This window comes from Macaca mulatta, chromosome 9, assembly GCF_049350105.2.
Source record: "Macaca mulatta isolate MMU2019108-1 chromosome 9, T2T-MMU8v2.0, whole genome shotgun sequence".
Classification (NCBI taxonomy): Eukaryota; Metazoa; Chordata; class Mammalia; order Primates; family Cercopithecidae; genus Macaca; species Macaca mulatta.
In genome coordinates, this window is record NC_133414.1 from 110,273,036 (window position 1) to 110,291,673 (window position 18,638).

The window sequence follows — 18,638 nt, forward strand, 5'->3', positions numbered from 1 at the left end:
TTTGTGATGTCCCTCATTTCACATAGGCTTGCTTTATTCTATTTATTTTCTGACAGGGTTATTTCAGAAGGTCTGTCTTTTAAGTTTAGAAATTCTTTCTTCTGCTTGATCTAGTCTACTATTGCCCTGAATTGTATTTTTTGTTTCATTCATTGAATTGTTCAGTTCAGGATTGATTTCGTTCTTTATGAACTCTAACTCTTAGTTGAATTTCTCATTGAGGTCATGAATTGTTTGTCTGATTTCCTTGTATTATTTATCTATGTTTTCTTGAATCTCACTGACCTTTAATATTTTTGAATTCTTTGTCAGGCATTTCATAGATTTCTTTTTCATTGGAATGTTGGTGAATAATTACTGTGTTCTTTTGGAAGTGTTATGTTTCCTTGCTTTTTTATGCTTCTTGTGTTCTTTCATTGGTATCTGTGCATCTAGTATAATAGTCACTTCTTCAAATTTTATGGATTGGCTTTCATAGGGAAAATACTTTTTCCTATAGATATATCTATTCTTTTGGTTGGGTCCAGCACTTTGGTTTTGATTCTGGGTGGGTACAATAGCATAGTTTCTGTATGATTTCTTGGGCTGTAATCAGTGTCATTTGTGTCTGTGAGCTTCTCAATGGCTTAGGCTGTGGTGGTTAGTGGAAGCTGTAGTAGAACTTTGTTGGGGATGAGGACACCAGGTAGAGGCCAGTCCTTGGACAACAGCAGGCTGAGTATGCTGATCCTTAGGGCTTCAGGCAGCGTTCTGTGCACCAAAGGTAGTGAGTCTGGACAGGCTGATCCTTAGGCCTCCAGGCAGTTTACTTTGGTGCCAGCAGTGGCAGCAGTGTGCTGGGTGAGCAGATGGGTCCTTGAGCCCCTGGGCAATGTGTTTTGGTGATGGTAGGAGCAGCAGTGGGCTATCCCTCTGGCTCCCAAGCAGCACACAGAATGCTTATGCAGGTGGGGGGTTGGGGTGGGTCATTCTCCAGGCTCCCTGATGGTGCACTTGAGTGCAGGCTGTGGCGAGTGGGGTAGGCTAATCCCTAGCCCTCAGACAGCGTGCTTGGGTGCCATTCGTTGTTGTAGCAGTGGAAAGCTGTGTAGGCTCATCCTTAGGCCCCAGGAAGGTGTGCATGAGTGACAGATGGGCAGGTCTGCTTTCAGGTTCCCCTCATGGTGTGTGTGGGTGCCAGTGGCAGCAGCTAGGGAGGGCATAATGTAGCATGCATATATGAATATATATAAATAAATTTTGTCTGTGGGGAGTAATTGGCATGTGACTTCAGAACTTCTTGTATTTTCCTTTTATATATTGAAGAACTAAGTATTAAATAAACAGAATACAAAAAATAAAAACTCAGTGATGCATGCCTTGTTGACCTTGTGCTCTTTCCCCTATCCTTTTATCCCTCTGCAAATAGGCATCGGGGCAATAACATCATTACTAGTTGGGTAATAGTTTGTAGACTTGTTTTCAAGACCAGACTGCTAGGCCCTAAGTGTCTTCAAACCCTCTATTTCAGGAAGTTAATTTTGATTTAGTTGAATGGTTTTATGGAAGCTGGTTGTGCGTATGAAGGAATACTCACATATCATTTATGCTTTATAAATAGCAACACAGACCACTATTTAAAATCCTAAAAATATTTGTGATTCATAACTCAAAATTGTTTTCTCTGAATCATTTGTAAATTTTCCCTTGGTCTATAATAGATAGATCAGAATGAATGAAATTCTAAACCTCTACCCTCTGGTTTTGCTGTATCAGACATTCTTAGCCCTAATAAAAAGTATTATGAAGGTTTGACATTGACTCTAGGAGGGATTGCCCAAATACATGTGATTCTTAAGGTAAATGTTTCTGTTGTCTACAGTAGAAATACAATGCAAGTCACAAATGTGAACCACATGTATAATTTTGAATTTTCTAGTAGCCATATTAGAAAAGTAATAACAGGTAAAATTAATAATATATTTTAAACTAGTATGTTCAAAATATTTCAACATGTAATCAGTATTAACAATTATTAATGAGATATTTCTTTTTGTATTAAGTCTTGAAATCTAAGGGGTATTTTATACTTATAGCATATCTCAATTTGAACTAGCCACAGGCAGCTACTGTATTGGATAGTCCAGGCCTACTGCAAAAGTGCATAATCAGTACATCAGATTGTAGAGCTTTTTCTTAAAGCTTTCCATACTGCCGTGTCTCATCCCTCTGTGTCAGTGGTCCTATCTCGCCATCCCTCTTCACAGTCTTTCTCTGCCTCACTTCCATCTTCATCCCATATTATCCTCTCTTTGACACTTTCTCCCTTTTATGCCACATATCCTCTCCTTCTTTCTGTCAAGTTCTCTTGCATGTTTTGCTGAGATTCTTAGGAGAGAAAGTTCCATTAACAGTATGATATCCTACCTCCACACAAAAAAATGTGTTACTGAGGAAATGTGAGCTGATCCCAACAATATCAGTACCCTGGGGGAAATGAAGTTCTTCCTCCTCTAGGAAAAGTTAGGAATCTCTAGTGATAGTGGATTCTGAGTGATAGAGGAAGAACTGATCAGAAGTATGTAACTCGTAGCCTTCAGTTGTTTCATGAAATGTAGAATAAGAATTATGGTTTTTGCTATTATTAACAGTTTTTAATCAGTGTCAGAAGCCAGATGTTTAATAGGTACCTCAGAAATGAAATATAAGTATGCAAGTTTAGCTTTGCTGACTAGGTTAGAGCAAAGGAGCATAATCAAATTTTCTTACCAGACTATCCTGTCGTTTCTTTCCTTTTTATACCCCCCCCCCTTTTTTTTTTGATACAAAGTCTTGCTCTGTAACCCAGGCTGGAGTGTAGTGGTACAGTCTTGGCTCACTGCAGCCTTGACCTCCCGGACTCAAGCTATCCTCCAGCCTCTGCACTCCCACTCCGAGTAGCTGGGATTACAGGTGTGTGCCACCACATTCGGCTAATGTTTTGTAATTTTTGTAGAGGCAGGGTTTTGCCATGTTGCCATGTTGCCCAGGCTGGTCTTGAACTCAAGCAATTTGCCTGCCTGGGCCTCCCAAGGCAGCCACTTTTCACTTTCCTGTTTTCTTTCTTTTGCTTCCAGTGTGAAGTTCAACTTTTTCTATAGGGTGGTAGAATTTTAATTTGTTACCTCCTTTATTAATTCCTTCACTAGCCTGCTATATGCGCATTCCTTAAGGTAGGTCTCGTGCTAAGGACATTAAGTATAACTACTTGTACCACTTAATTTGTCTCAACAAATGTCTTTGTAAGCTGTCTCCTCACCCTTTAATACATTCAACAAAAAGTGAAGTAAAAAAGTTTTATTTTTATTTTTAAATTTTCTTCATTTTTGTTCACTTCCAGAAAAGAAACTATGATATGAGCCTGGTTAGTAAGCTCAATTAAAACAAATATTATTAATTAATCTCTTCAGCTATTATCTGAGCATCAGTTTCCAAGATGTACCATTTATAACTCACCACAGTATTCAGTCTGTGTTTCCTCGTGTGCTGGTTAGAGATGCAAGTTGAGTTTCATGCATTGCCTGTCTGCTGGAATTTTAACATTTTTTCAACTGTTCCATATGTATAGTATAAACTGGGTGATAAGCACCTGATCATTATTGTATCTATCAGTAGAATTAATACAGAGACTATGCCAAAGGTTGAGGAATAAGAACATGTAGAGAAAGGGAGGAGGATTGTTTATATATAGGAATATATTTTACAATAGCCAGGTTTAATGTAACCGGCACTTATGTGCTTCTTCCTTTCTAGTTATCAGGGAATACGAAGGGCAGAGAGAGCATCCAGGAACCTAGATTTGATTACTACAACCATGAAGTTCCTGATATTGACCTCAGTGATTGTGAATTCCCACATGTCATTGAAATTTATGACTTTCCCCAAGAATTTCGTACTGAAGACCTTCTACGGGTTTTCTGCAGTTATCAGTGAGTATGCAAATGATTGTGGATGTTAGGGAGTGTGAGATGAAGTCTTTAAAAAATGTTTTCTGAGAAATCATCTCTTGTTTTTCATATCCCCTGTTTTTCATATTTTAGCATCAGGCTGGTTTATTGTCTTTTCCAGGTCCAGTAGAAACTTTCTATATTAAACTACTGTTCTAAGTTCCTTAAAAATGTCAGATAGCCTTTCTAGCCCCCATTTTAGCATTTAAGAAGACTGTCATCAGTGATGACTTCATGGTGCATTTAGTCCATTGATATTTATTGTAATTGTTGATATATTTGGATGTATTGTCAAATTGCCTGCCATCTTTATGTGTTTACTTGTCCCATCTTTTTCTTTCTTGCCTTCTTTTGGGGTCACTGCAGCCTCAACTTCCTGAGCTCAAGCAATCCTCCCAGCTTAGCTTCCCAAGTAGCTGGGACCACAGGTGTGTGTCACCATGCCCAACGAATTTTTGTATTTTTTTTGTAGAGACAGGATTTCACCATGTTGCTGGGTTAGTTTCAAACTCCTCCACTTAAGCCATCTGCCTACTTCAGCCTCCCAAAGGGCCGGGATTAGAAGTGTGAGTTACCACGCCTGGCCTCAACTAAGTTTTTACAGACACAATAACTCTTCTTTTTTATGCTCTGCACCTGTTTCATTGGTTTAATTTTATTTAATTCCATGGTGAAAATATCAACTCACACTGATATAAGTGGGTTTGAGAACACTTGCCCTAACCCTTGGTGTGTGTATAGCTGATACTTATATAGGAGACGTTAAAAGAGAAGTATATACCTCTGTATATTTAGCTTACAAGAAAAAATAAGCTTCAGGAATAAAGAGATGATAATCTAGAAAGAAAGTTATTAAGAAGATTTTCAGGGTCTGGAAGAAAATCAGTATCAAGAAGGATTATACTTTAATGTTTCAGTCCTGATATTTAAAATGAACCAGGTCTGTAGTGTGATATAACAAATTTAAATTTAAAATTCACCTTGAATGTGTAAGATTCTGTTAAAAGTCAGGGTATAGCCCTTAACTTTCTCTTAAAGGATAAGTAAATATTTTAGACAACTCTGCCATTGTTAAACAGAAGCAAGCAAAAACAGTACATAAATGAGCATGGCTGTAAACTAAAACTTTATTTATAAGAACAAGTGTTCTGTTTTCATATGAAGTTCTAGAACAGGCAAAACCAGCAGCCATGTACTTGTTTAATCAGTTAAACGTAATTCGGCGGGGAGCATCAGTTCTATAACTAACAGAAAGAAAGGGTGAATGGATCCTGGAGGACAGTTAATCTCTGCCATAAACTTTAAATGTAGAGTGTGTAGGTCAGTCTTATTTATTAGAATTAGGTTTAGATCTAGTATCAGAACCTGTTCAACATAAAATTCATAATAGATTTTTTAAAAGCAGTCAGAGGGATCCAGTCCCATTAGAACTACCTTAGACTGTCATAAATGATGATTCATAAAACCAAGGATCATTTTGTTGATGTCTAGAATTTCGTGAAGATTAGTTAACTCTTATAAAACTATTTACTTCCCTTTGCTTTGTTTCTTGATAATCTCACCTGCAAGACCATTTTTCTATCAAACTTAAAAACATTCTCCAAAGAGAAGAATTTTAAAGGGTTATGAAATTTTGAAGTAGAAAAGGCCCTCTGGAACCCATCTGTGATTTATAAAAATGAAAAAAAAAGGTCATGGTGCAAAAGCCTGTAATAATGCCTGCGAGTCAAATTACAGAGTCAGCTTCATGTTTTAATCACCATCTTCATCAATATTAATATTGATGAACATTGCTATTAATAATAAAAGTAATGAACACCATTAATTTATTAGATGCCCATGAAGTGCTCAACACCATCTTCTTTGCCTTGTCATGGATGATCTCATTTCCATTTTCACAACAGCTCTGTGGGGGACATACTTTGCTCATTTTTACAGATGAGCCAACCTAGCTTCAAGAGAGGTTAAACTTGCCCAAGGTCTCAAGGGGGCAGAACCCTGAGTCCATGAGCATTTTTAAGCTCTTAGCTGAAAAATATAACTGTTATGTCATCATCCTGACATTCCTTGTGCTCACTAGGTAGCTCTTCTCCAAAATAAAAGTGTTTCTGTAGTACTTAAATGTTCATTCTTTTGATCGTTTCTAATCTGGTCTAATATTTCTCTTATCATGATTTCTTTCATCCTGAATTTTTCTGACTTTGCCACACAATTCTTTCCTATATTTTTCTTATTTTTTTAACCTCCCTTCTGCAACAAGTGAAGAACAGATCAGCCTCTCTGATTATAGTTGCCCCCTTTTTTCCCCATTACTTGACTTTAAAAAAAAAAAATTGAATGACATCTTGCAGTATAATCTCCCCTACCCCATTCTCACATTCTGTTTCTGTCTCTGTCCTCAAGGACAGAGTTTACATTTGCATTAAATCCAGGTGACCTTCCCTGCCTACCTACTCTTCTTATATTCTAACCCTCCTCTGCTTCCTCTTTCCATTTCTTCTCATTCCCTGCCCATAAGAACGTCTCTTGTAAATAGTGCATTAAATACTTTACATCCCCAAGGGACTTGTGAGGATTAATTAGTTGATGTCTATAAAATGGCTGAGAACGTAAAATACTCCTGGGTAGTTCTTTATGATGGTATTATTGCTTTTAAAATTCAATGGCTTCTTCTGTCCTCCAAGCTGTTTTTGGTGTCATTATCCCCATTCCACCTGTGCACTCGTTGAGTGTTTCTATCTTGTGAAATGCTTTATGAGATTCTATTTGTGAGATGTTTCATAAAAGTAAATTTTATTTTAGGAAATAAAATTTTTTTTGTGTGTTGCAGAAAGAAAGGATTTGATATTAAATGGGTGGATGATACACATGCCCTAGGAGTATTCTCCAGTCCAATTACAGGTATTCACCCAATGGCTTTCAATCTTCCTTTCTTATTGTTCATTTTCTCATGCTACTTTTTCTATTTCCCTTCTATTTGAGAAAGTTGGCATTTTATTCAGCCAGTGTAGGTAATAGGACAGATAGTGGTTTTTTTGAAGTAAGATACTTTGGTACCCATTCTCCTCTTTCATGTGAGTCCAGTGGTATTTGGAGAGGTAGAGTCAACACCTTTCAAGGTTATTTGTACACATAACTGTCATGATAGTACATAAACAGATTAAGGTAGAGATTGAAGAATCCAATGGGGCTAACTCTTACAATATTGGTGATTTTTTTTCCCCCATCCCAGACAAGTGAATTTAAGTAACACTTTAACCTATCTAGTGAGAAGTTACAATACATACTCTCTGAATATATGATTGGGCCTTTTTACATACATCATTGGCCTCATGACAGATCTGATGCAGAGGCATTCAAAGAAAATAGAGATATTAAAATGTTAGTTCCTGTCTGAACCACCTAGAATATGGGTCTGCAAAATTATTATATAAAGGACCAAACGGTAAAAACAGTATTTTAGGCTTTGTGAAGCATCAGTCTCTGTCACTACTTAACTCTGCTGTTGGAGCAAGAAACCAGCCATAGACAATATACAAGCCAAATGGGCATGGCTCTGTTTCAGTAAAATAATAAAATTACTTTGTAAATAAATATAAAAACAGGTGGTTGGCTGCATTTGGTCACAGAGCCATAGTTTGCTGATACCTGATCTAAAATAATTACTGCCTCTAGATCTTAGTCTCTTTTGCTTGCTTTGAAAAAAAAAAGCATAACATCTAGGAAATACTAAGAGCCATCCCTAGTTGTTCCTTTGCATCACTGTACTTCATGTCTTCTGCTTCCTTTTATTCCTCTTTGCAGCTCGTGATGCGTTGGGTATTAAACACACCATGGTGAAGATTCGTCCCTTGTCACAGGCCACAAGAGCAGCCAAGGCCAAAGCTAGAGCTTATGCTGGTGAGTCTGTAATCTCAGGGTTTTTTCTTGCTGATGGTGGTATTATTATTCTTTCCAGCAGTTTTATAGCATCCAGACATCTAAAGACATATCACTTTTATTTTTACTGTTAAAAGAAGTATGTTTTTAAGAAAAAATAAATAAAAGAGAAATGACCATGTTGGAAATATGGCATCTGAGCAGCCACTTGGAGGGTCTGAGAACTAACGGCAGGCAATGCAGCAACCAGTTTCTGATGACATCCCTACCTAGTTTACCTGTGTTTAACTGCCTGATAGAGTCACTGTAAAATACTGTGTTAATGCAGATAATGAAGCCAGGGTTGTTTGTGCTTTGCCATGTTAATTTTCTCTGATCGTCATCTATCAGGCTTGTATTAATTACTGCTGATGCAGCCCTTGTTAGTCTATTTTGTATGTTAATTACTGAGTTAAATCACTTGAAGCTGGAGTGCTCTCTCTTCTTTACTCCCTCCTACTCCCTTCCTTTCTTCCATTCAGAGTTCCTCCAGCCAGCAAAGGAGCGTCCTGAGACTTCAGCAGCCCTAGCCAGAAGGTTAGTCATCAGTGCCCTTGGGGTTCGAAGTAAGCAGAGCAAAACCCAACGAGAAGCAGAGCTCAAGAAACTGCAAGAAGCCAGAGGTGAGCTGAAAGGATGGCGTTCTTCTCTAGTCCCTTTACAGCTCACTATAAGGCGTGTGTTTAAAAAAAAAAAAAAAGAATGAAGCCCATTCCATTTTGTCATTTCTGTTTCCTAGAAGCCTCCTAAGTGTGTAGAAAGTCTCATGCCTTACGTTCAGGAGAAGACGTTTCAGGATTTATTTGCCTGTTTCACACACCAAGACATCCTAATCCACACTCCTACTGTTGTTTTCCAAGAGATAGGTTTGGTCTTCTCAGTCCATCCATGGCTTTTCCTACAGTTTTTCTCTGAGAAAAATTTTCCTGTGAAAACTTCTAGTGTCCTAGGCAGAAAACATTTGCTATGGTTTTACTGGGCCACGATTGCCGTGATATTGCCCTAATGTTGTCAAATGGTTTAGATCTGAGGTAGAAGACAAATTTAGGAAAAACCAGCAACTGACATTGATGATGATAACTGTAGGAGGTATTTTTGTCTTTTTAAGGCAGTCCTGAGTGGCTCCATTAGAGTACATCTAGATTTACCTGTCTTCTGATTATTTTCCATTATCCAAGCGTTCTCAGAAAAATATTTCCCCTGATCCACAAGCAGAGTTTTTATTTTCTTATAGTTTGGGGTTGAAGTTAAAATCTCTCTGTCTCCTCTGTAGGCTGTTGAATTGTATGTAAAGGCTTGGGACTCTGGTGTGGCACTTAAGTACTTTTTATCAACCTTCAGGCTTTAGACAGTCTCGTTGCCTTAGCCCACAATCCCTGGAATCTGTGAAGGCAATTTATTCTGAAAACTCCACTTACCGAAAAGTAACTTCATTTTTCCATTAAACGAATTGAAGTTTCAAACTCCTTGTTTATTGCTGGCCTAACAAGGCCATTAATACTTCCTGTCCTCTCTGCTTTGGTGATAGCAGGCAGCTTGCAGACTCTCAGCTGCACTGGCCAGATAACCAGTGACAGAGTGTGTCATGGCAAGTGCTAGAGTTTCAGAGTTGAACCCAACTAATTTTTGAAACCTTAATGACTATAATGAGGCAGTTTTGATGTTTTCCAATCATTGTTTACTCAAAGGCCTCCTACGGACTATAGAAACATAACTGGGTTCCTTGGGTTTTTATAGATGGCAATAACAGAACTAGATTAAAGATGAATGTGCAGTGTCCTTAACTCTTTGTTAATTGGTTGTCTCTGAAGAAAATGATTTCTGTGTGATAACAGTGATATCTATAAAAAGGGATATGACTCCCTTTGCCATGTTATCATCCTTCTCTGTGGGTGTATATCACCTGCATCTCTACAGATCCTGCAACAGTGGTTTTGCGTGGCTATCATCTTGAGTATTCCCTTTTCTTTCTCTAGGCGCATCAGCATGCAGCTCCACTTGAAGTATTTGTTTTAAATGTCTGGCTATACAAAGGACATTTCAGTGATGCAATTAAAATTGAGACTGTTGACTAAGTGGGTACTCTGTTGCTTTCCTAAAGAAGGCCTTTATTTGTGAATAGAGACCCACTGTGATAAGTTCCTCCTACCTATTGGTGCTGAGGCTGTATGGATTCTAGAGGACTCTTCCTTTATTATGCTCCAGAGTGCTACCATTCTTTGTATCTGAGGAAATGCATCTGGAAAATTTCCCGATGTGTCTCTTTCTGGCCTCTTTCTGTGTTGGGCAGATACTTACATGCTTGCCTGCATGGAGCCCAGGCTTTAAAGATTTTTTTTCGGTAGAAACTTTACTGTTTTAGGTATTAGACTCTGGAATCGCACTTCCTGGGTCCACATCTTAGGTCTGCCATTTACTGTCTCTGTGACCTTGAGAGGGTAGGTAAGTAACTTACTTACTCTCTGGAGGCCTCTGTTTTTTCAGACTTAAATGGAACTCAAGCGAGTTAATCCATGAAGGATACTTAGTCATCTTCAAAAAACCATAGGTACTCTCTTGCTCCTGTTTCTGCAGGCCTATAATGAGTTATATGATAAGTGTTAGCTGCTATTGTTTTTGTTAGTAATAATAGTAGTATCATTATATGGTGAATCCAGCACAGATTTCAGTGCATACTTTTGTCATTAATTACTCTTTTTATTTTAAAATTCCTATAATCGTCTGTTAGTTCCATGTGGCATTCACTGAGCACCTGCCCTGTGCAAAGCATTGTGTTCCCTATTTAGGAGAATTAGAAAGGTGGCAAGATTTTGTTCCTCTCCTTAAGCCTTACAATCTAGTGGAGATAATCTGCCTTGAGTAGGGAAGAAAATATGTTCCTCTTTTGGGCATTTTAAGCAGTTGTTTTTCCTCTCACTTCAGTTCTGTAGATTTTAAGATTAAAAACCATAAATGATTTTTGTTGATTAAAAGGACAGGAAGGAAACTCCATCATAACTTACAGGTTATGATGATTCTGTGTTATGATAACTCTGTACCAATGATACCATCTTGAGTTTAGAGCTGACCCAGAGAAGTTAAGTAACTGGCCTAAAGTCACCCAGCTGGTAAACTGAAAGAGAAGGCATCTGAATCTAGGTACCGCTGATTAATAAAACCCATGCTTCTTCTGTAATACTGTAATCCCTCTTGAAGGACTTTTGGAGTTACTGACATTTTTTCCCAGAAAAAAATACTTACATAAAACATTTTTTAAAGTCTCCAGGAATAAAATATGACAAACTTCTTTATTATCTGTACCAATGGTTAGCAGCTTTTCACTCTTAGAAAAATCTTCCTTAGGTCTGACTTAAATCTGCATGATAGTTTAAACCAGTGTCCTCTTGTTTTTTCCTTAGTAGAAATAGAGAATATCTGTGTACCGTTTTGTTCTAACAACTTTAACTATAAAGATCAGGGGCAGATTGTTTAGAAATGAGGAAATCTGGGCTCTAATAGAGCTTTTGCCATTACCTAGCTGTGTGGCCATGGGCGAGTCAGATACCTCTCTGCACCCCCTGGTTTCCAGCAAAGTGCAAGTACTCCTCAGCCTACCTAATCATGGAGAATGTTTTGAGCACAGAATAAGTTAACATATGTAAAAATGTTTGGTAAAGTGCTTTACAAATTCAGGATACGATTATTGATATGACTGTTAAGAATTTAATGTTCATTATAATATGAGCTTGTAATAACAAATATGTATTATATACTGCTACTCTCCATCCATTACACATGGCAGATATTGTTAAATCACTCATGACATTCTTGGTGAGTTTTACATGACCATTGCCAAAGGATCAGAATTAGCATGGGAATTGAAATCTCTATATCTTCCTGTTATAATATGGTATGATAATCTCCCAGCCTTTCTTTCTCCCACTTGAATAGTTCTGCTGTCTGGCAACAGTGCCTGGTACATAAAAAGACACTCAATACATGTTCATTGACCAAATACATGGATGACATTGGTTACTCTAATTTTTCTTTGTAAATCTTGACTCTATTCTGAATGCTAAGCCCTCCATGTTTTGCTTTATAAAACCTAGAGTGTGAAACCTTCCTAATTAATGAATTTTGAATTTGTGATTTTGAGTTTTAAGTACTTTTCTGCTACATTTTTCACTCTACTTTGATTATTTATTTATTGAGACAAGGTCTCACTTTGTCACCCAGACTGGAGTGCAGTGGCACGATCACAGCTCTCTGCAGCCTCAACCTCCCAGGTGCAAGCAATCCTTTCACCTCAGCCTCCTGAGTAGCTGGGGCTACAGGCATGTGCCACCTTGCCAGCTAATTTTTTCCTTTTTGTAGTGATAGGGTCTCTCTATGTTGCCTAGGCTAGTCTCAAACTCTTGGACTCAAGTGATCTTCTGCCTTGGCCTCCCAAAGTGCTGGAATTACAGACCTGAGCCACTGTGCCCAGCCTAAAACCACATTTTAAAGACGAAACTCAGGGCTGGGCATGGCGGCTTACTCCTGTAATCCCAGCATTTTGGGATGCTGAGGCAGGCGGATCGTCTGAGGTCAGGAGTTTGAGTCCAGCCTGGCCAACATGGTGAAACCCTGTCTCTACTAAAAATAGAAAAATTAGCCGGGTGTGGTGGCATGCACCTGTAGTCCCAGCTACTCAGGAGGCTAAGGCAGGAGAATCACTTGAACCTGAGAGGCAGGCGGAGGTTGCAGTGAGCCGAGATTGCGCCATTGCACTCCAGCCTGGGCAACAGAGCAAGACTCTATCTCAAAAAAATAAAAAACAAAATAAAGACCAAACTCAGGAATGTATATACAATTTTCCCATGTTCTACTCATACAAATATTTGATTCCCACCTAAAACTGGACATAGATATCATTACCTTTCAGAATAAGCTACCTTCTTATTTTCAAAGCCCGCTACAATTTTATTTATTTTCATTTTATTCTTGAAGGTAGGTGATTAATTGGCTGGTTCTGAAAGCCCATCTTTTGGGTCACAGGCCTGAAAGGCAAAGTAAGTAAATAGTAATATGCTTACCTAGTTTAATTAATTAAATCACAAAGAACTTCAAACCATCTCTATAAGATAGTAATAAATTTAATCATAGTTGATACCTTATGAGAACCCTTTTTAGACTTTCCATTACTCTGCCTTAAAGGGCAGTGCGGCATTGCTGATTCATAATCTAGGTCTTAGGGTATTTTCTTGGTGTCTTTTCTCCCCTGATGTCTGAAGTTCATTTCTAACTACATTTTTTTTTTTCATTTTAATGTGACTTTTTTTCTGTGATGTAGCATTTACTCATTTTTTGGTGTCAATTGCTGTTTATTAAACCTACTACCTTTGCCTAGATCAGAGATGAAAATGTTAACCTAGTACTAACTAACTGACCAGGTCACCAGCTGTTGCTAAAATAAATAGTACATGGTTCCTTGTGTTGACACTTAATACATTGCTAATTATTCCACACTCTAGAGTTAAATGCCCCCTTATTGGATTCAGACTGTATTTTTCCATATATTATGATTATATAAATATTTGGTAAACTTAAAATCTAAAACTTTGCTAAAATTAAGAGGTTAGATTACTTCTCCTTGAGCTACTACATCTGTCCCTCTATAAAAGAAGGGAATAAGATTCGTTTGACCAGACGTGTTCTTCACGAAGCATGTTGTGTCTTGTTCTGTAGGTGACTACAGTAGATTTTGTGATTATTTTTCATAGACCTAGACCTAGAAGTAAATTTTGAAAGTCTTTAATTTACATCCTCTGTCTTTGCTTTTTTTAAAACATGACACCAAACTGGCCCTTTTACAATCTTCAGTGCTTCACATTCTCTTATGTAAAGTCTTGACTGCACTGTGATTGCAGGCAGCTCATTTAATATAGTCATTTCTGTTGATTGATTTATTATATTGGAGAATGAAAGTTTTCAGGGCCAGCCGATGTGAATGTTTTAGGTCAATCACTTTGTGCTGAATTTTCTATTTTTTCTTAATTCCTTGCCCTCATGTCTACTGTTGGGCTTTCTCTTGATTGATTCTTTTAATTATTGGAGGTCAAGTTAGTAGGAGCTTTCTTTCATGCAGTTTATCAGCTATTATCTGCTTTCCTTTCTCTTTAATAAAGGGGCATGTTTCTTTGTCTTTCTGTTCATACAGTTTTTTTCGTATTTTTTCCCTTGTAGATATTTCAGATGTCAGGATAGTAGAAGGTGTGCTGGTGAAGAATTAAGGATCTGGGTCCTAGATTCAGTTCTTTCACTGGCTGTGTAACCTTAGGCAAGTCATTTCAGCTCTCCGAGCTTCTGTTTCCTTGTCTTTAAAATAAAGAAATTATTATTTCCTATCCTGACCTACATTTCTCTATTCTATTCATGTTCTTGTATTTCTAAATTTACACCTCACATTTTCACTATTTCTTTGTGCTTCTCAATTTGTCTTCCTACTCCTACTAGTTTTTTCATATGGCTTACCATTAGAATCTACTTACTTTTATTAGAAAGTGTTAGGAAATGTTTCAGGCCGGGTACAGTGGCTCATGCCTATCATCCCAGCACTTTGGGAGGCTGAGGCGGGCAGTTTACCTGAGCTCAGGAGTTCAAGACCAGCCTGGCTAGCATGGCGAAACCGTGTCTCTACTACAAATACAAAAAAATTAGCCGGGCATGGTGGCACATGCCTGTTACTCAAGAGCTACTCAGGAGGCTGAGGCACGAGAATCGCTTGAACCCAGGAGGCGGAGGTTGCAGTAAGCCAAGATCACACCACTGCACTCCACCCTGGGTGACAGAGTGAGACTCCATCTCCAAAAAAAAAAAAAAAATTTCAGAATTCTGAACTTTCCAGATTTTAGAAAGCTAATATGGTATCTGTGTCTTACAACACCAAAATCAAGACACATTAATATTTCTGCAGCAGAGTGTGTGACTGTTCACATTAAATGGGATATGTTAAGACTATAAATGGCTTCGTATCCTTTCAGGTTAGATTTGCCTCCATCAATTAATTTTGGCCCCAAGCTTTAAAGAAAGCAATAACTTTGTTTTCAGAATTGTTTTGATTTTGGAATTGTGTGTTATGGGCAGTCATATTTTTCTACTGCTCTTGGATCTCCTCCGTCTTCTCATATTACTCTTATGATTTAAGTTTCACACCTTATTGAAAAATTGGAGTTCTAATAATTTACTTTTCTGGTTTCTTCATTTTTCCTTGGGATATAGAACCAGATTTTGATTGCTTTCATCCATTGCCTTTAGATCCCCTCCTAACTTCTCCATGTTTGTAAGAATCAAGACCATGCTGCCTTCCTAAGAAATTCTGGAATCCTTTAGACCAGCCAGTTATCCTTTGTGTCTCCTAGGGAACCCCAGTGCAGTTCAAGCCTGCCTCAGTTCCAAGGCACTCTACCAGCCTTCATTCAGTTTGCAATTTGCAGACCACTGTTTTTTGGCTCAACTTTGCTGCTGTATTCAGATAATGCCACAAGATGGTGCCCAAATAGCAGTGAATTTCTTTTTCTCATATTTCCAAGTGCCAGTCAGCTTCATAACCAACTTCTTTGCCCTTAAAGTATAGTCAGATATAGGGTAGGAATGTTGTAAGGGATTCTGCTGATGAGGAAAGATATCAGAATAGCAAGTGTTTATTCTAAATTCATCTCGATTTCTGTAATCTCCCTGATTCATGACTTGCTGAATCTTATACAGGCATTATCAATTTGGAACAATAAGAAGGAAACATTTAGGCTTACCATCTATCATGTAGGCTTATCACCATTTTATGGTTTCAAGATAAATGACTAGCCATGCAATTGGAACTGGTATTGTGGCACCTAAAGGAGTGCTTGAGTCACCAGACTGTTGTATGGTCCGTATTTTCTCAGACCTTGGTGAAAGTGTTAAATGGAGAACCAAGCTTCCATATTAAAAATTGAAGATAGATTATCCAAATTTGTATATTTTTTGTTTTTAGAAATAGTTTTAGTTTTCCATATTGTAATTGTATATTCCAGAAGATTTCTGGCTCCTGGAAGTGCTCTGAAAATACTGAAATTTGGTTTACCTCTGAAATATTTTTTCAATAAAGTTGTAGAGGGGAGATATGAGTAAAGCCCAGGGGCTACCATTTCCATTTAAGCAACAAAATAGAATATCAATACATATCCTTGATACCTATTGAAATATTTATAAAGATCAGTAAGCTGGGAATAATGGGCAATTGTGTTGAAGCACTAAACATAGTTGAAAAGTAGAATTTAAATATGTATTAGCAAGACTGGAATCTGAGTCCTACTAGATTCTGACTTATTCCATATACTTCTATTAGCCTCAGATATTTTTTATTATATAGTAATAAATGTAATGACTTATAGTAGTATCATTTTCACTTACAAAGCACTTAGGAAGTTAAAGGAATTAACTCTTGGAATCAGGTAAGAGAGACCAAGATATCCACTTGTCTCATGACGAAAGTTTGCCTTGTAATTTGGATTAAGGGAAAGTCATTGATTATATGAAATAGACAACCATGGTTAACACTGCTCTTATTTACAGAGAGAAAGCGGTTGGAAGCCAAGCAACGAGAAGACATCTGGGAAGGCAGAGACCAGTCTGCAGTTTGAACATCACTCAATGAAAAGGATAATTCCATGAATCAGAAAATGTTTCCATAGTCTTCAGATAAGAGGATCCTTCCAGAGCTCTGTGTACATGCAGATGTGCATGTTAAAGAGATAAAGTGATCGAGACAAGGACTGATTGGGTATAGAAGGAAGACAGACTCCTGTCTTTACTCCTAAATGCAGTTCTTTGGAATCACCCTACTATGATGGGCATAGTAGGGAGCCATCAACTAGGAAGAAACGTGGGAGATGTGAATTCCAGGAGTCCCCTGGACAGGGCAAGTCATGTTAGTGTGGGTCACACTTCCAAGATATTTAAAGCAAATGCAAAATAGAGCAGAGGATTCAAACCGCAAGAATGGGAGATTTAGGCCCTGCAAAGGCAGAGCATTCCTTAGTACCTCACAAAACAGAATAATACTGGAGGCAGAGTAGGGGGTGGATAGAGAGTGGTTAGTACAGAGAGACAGAACAATGTCTGGTTTACTTGGCCTACACAGAATCTACACTGCTGGTTCCAGAACTCCAAAGTTGGTGAACTACAGGAGATGTGGGTAGTTAGACTCCAAAGTTTATACTGAGCTCAGTGCCTGGGACCGTTCCAGCTGTACTGCAGCCAGGGGGGATGCCAGCTTCATTCCTCAGAGTAAACCAACCTTGGGAGCTGTGTGCCAGTTCCGGTGTAAGCAGTAATACCATGTTGTAAGAGCGGACATTAAAGCCCATTTTATGACATATCACTGTGGCGTTTGTTGGGTTTTGTCATTCCAACAAGAAATAGGAGAGGAGCTTTCTTCTTATCCTCATGCCTATAATGCTGTGCATAGGTTAAATGGATCTGTTGTTTTTCTTGAATCCCAGTGAGTAGAGAATTGATCATCTCTCTGCCTCAGTATACTACAAAAGTGATTATCCTGGGACTGGTATCTGGTAGCTCCTCTCCCCTTCATATCTTCCTTGTGCACCCTCATTCCAACCTTTTTCTTGCCTTCTGCCGTCTCTGCAACTCTGATACCCTGAAGAAGACATGTGGCACGCCAGCGTGTTCTTGGTATGATCTTCTCAACCTATGCCAGAGGTACTTGGCAAGCAGTACCAGACCATCCATTACGATGACAAGCAGCCAGGATAAAATAAACACCTCTGGGCACTGAGAGATTTCCTAAAGGATGTGGACAAGTCAAAGCCATCAACTCAGGCTTTATCCATCTCATATTGGCATTCTCAGTGTTTTTGGAAAGTAGTTCCGTGCTGAAGAAATGGTAGCACTAGACCTTAGGGTGCCGAGGTGGCAAGAAATAGTGGCTCATTGTGCTTTCAACTAGGGCAACAGCCTCATGTTTTAATGATTTAGTGCCCATGACAATGATGGATTATTAGCATTATCTAGAACATGGTGGAGTAGGGCTCTATTCAGATGTTTCTCAAATGACACTGGCCTTGGATCTTGATCCTTACCCAACTATGCCTGCTGCTATTGAGATATTATAGCCTTCTCCCAGTTCCTCAGCATTGTTTTCCTCATTCGTGGTCGGTTCTACTAGTGTCCTTTGTTCATGTTCAGTGACTCCATTCCAGATTTAAAGTTGTTCTCTTGACCCTCTCCACTAATACTTTGTCCAGGTGCCCCTCTCTGGCTTTTAGCAACAAGACTTCTGCTCTTTGTCTTTATGGAATAGACTTCTCTAAGATAGTTCTGTTTGAACAGTACGGCCCCATTTGAAAGGAAATGCAGGGAATTGTAGCCTGACTTCATACTGAATGGTATACCTCTGAGTTATACCTTTGCTCTGTTTTGATTCTTCAAGGCCAAGAGTGACCTTGGGCAGTACAAAAGAGATGACTACCCCTGTCACTTGTCTGTGAGGATGCCTCTTTCTGGCTACACTTTAGCTTTTAAAGGCATTGTTAGTGGTAACATATAGCCGCGTGTTTATTTCCCAGTTTTCTTGTAATCTTCATAATTTCAGTAACTTACTTTGGTTCTCATTCTAATGCTGTATGCTAGTAGTCTATCCTGTTTTTCAGCCAGTAGTCAGCCGCCTCTTTCAGATTTATCCTTATAACCAGACCCAGAGAAAGGATTTTTTTTTTCGCCTACACTTGAAAATTATGG

General features: G+C 38.4%; 1 protein-coding gene across 12 annotated transcripts in view; it reads left to right on the forward strand.

The window, feature by feature from the left end:
- The window catches only part of R3HCC1L (R3H domain and coiled-coil containing 1 like), a 102,180-nt gene extending 84,921 nt beyond the window's left edge, over positions 1-17,259 (forward strand). For all 12 annotated transcript variants that reach the window (XM_077947127.1, XM_077947124.1, XM_077947128.1 and 9 more), the window contains 5 exons: positions 3,772-3,947; positions 6,796-6,866; positions 7,770-7,865; positions 8,366-8,506; positions 16,455-17,259. In XM_077947127.1, coding sequence (XP_077803253.1) covers positions 3,772-3,947; positions 6,796-6,866; positions 7,770-7,865; positions 8,366-8,506; positions 16,455-16,522 — 552 coding nt within the window. In that variant the 3' untranslated portion in view covers positions 16,523-17,259. The remainder of the gene's footprint in view (positions 1-3,771; positions 3,948-6,795; positions 6,867-7,769; positions 7,866-8,365; positions 8,507-16,454) is intronic.
- The last annotated feature ends 1,379 nt before the right edge of the window (positions 17,260-18,638 follow it).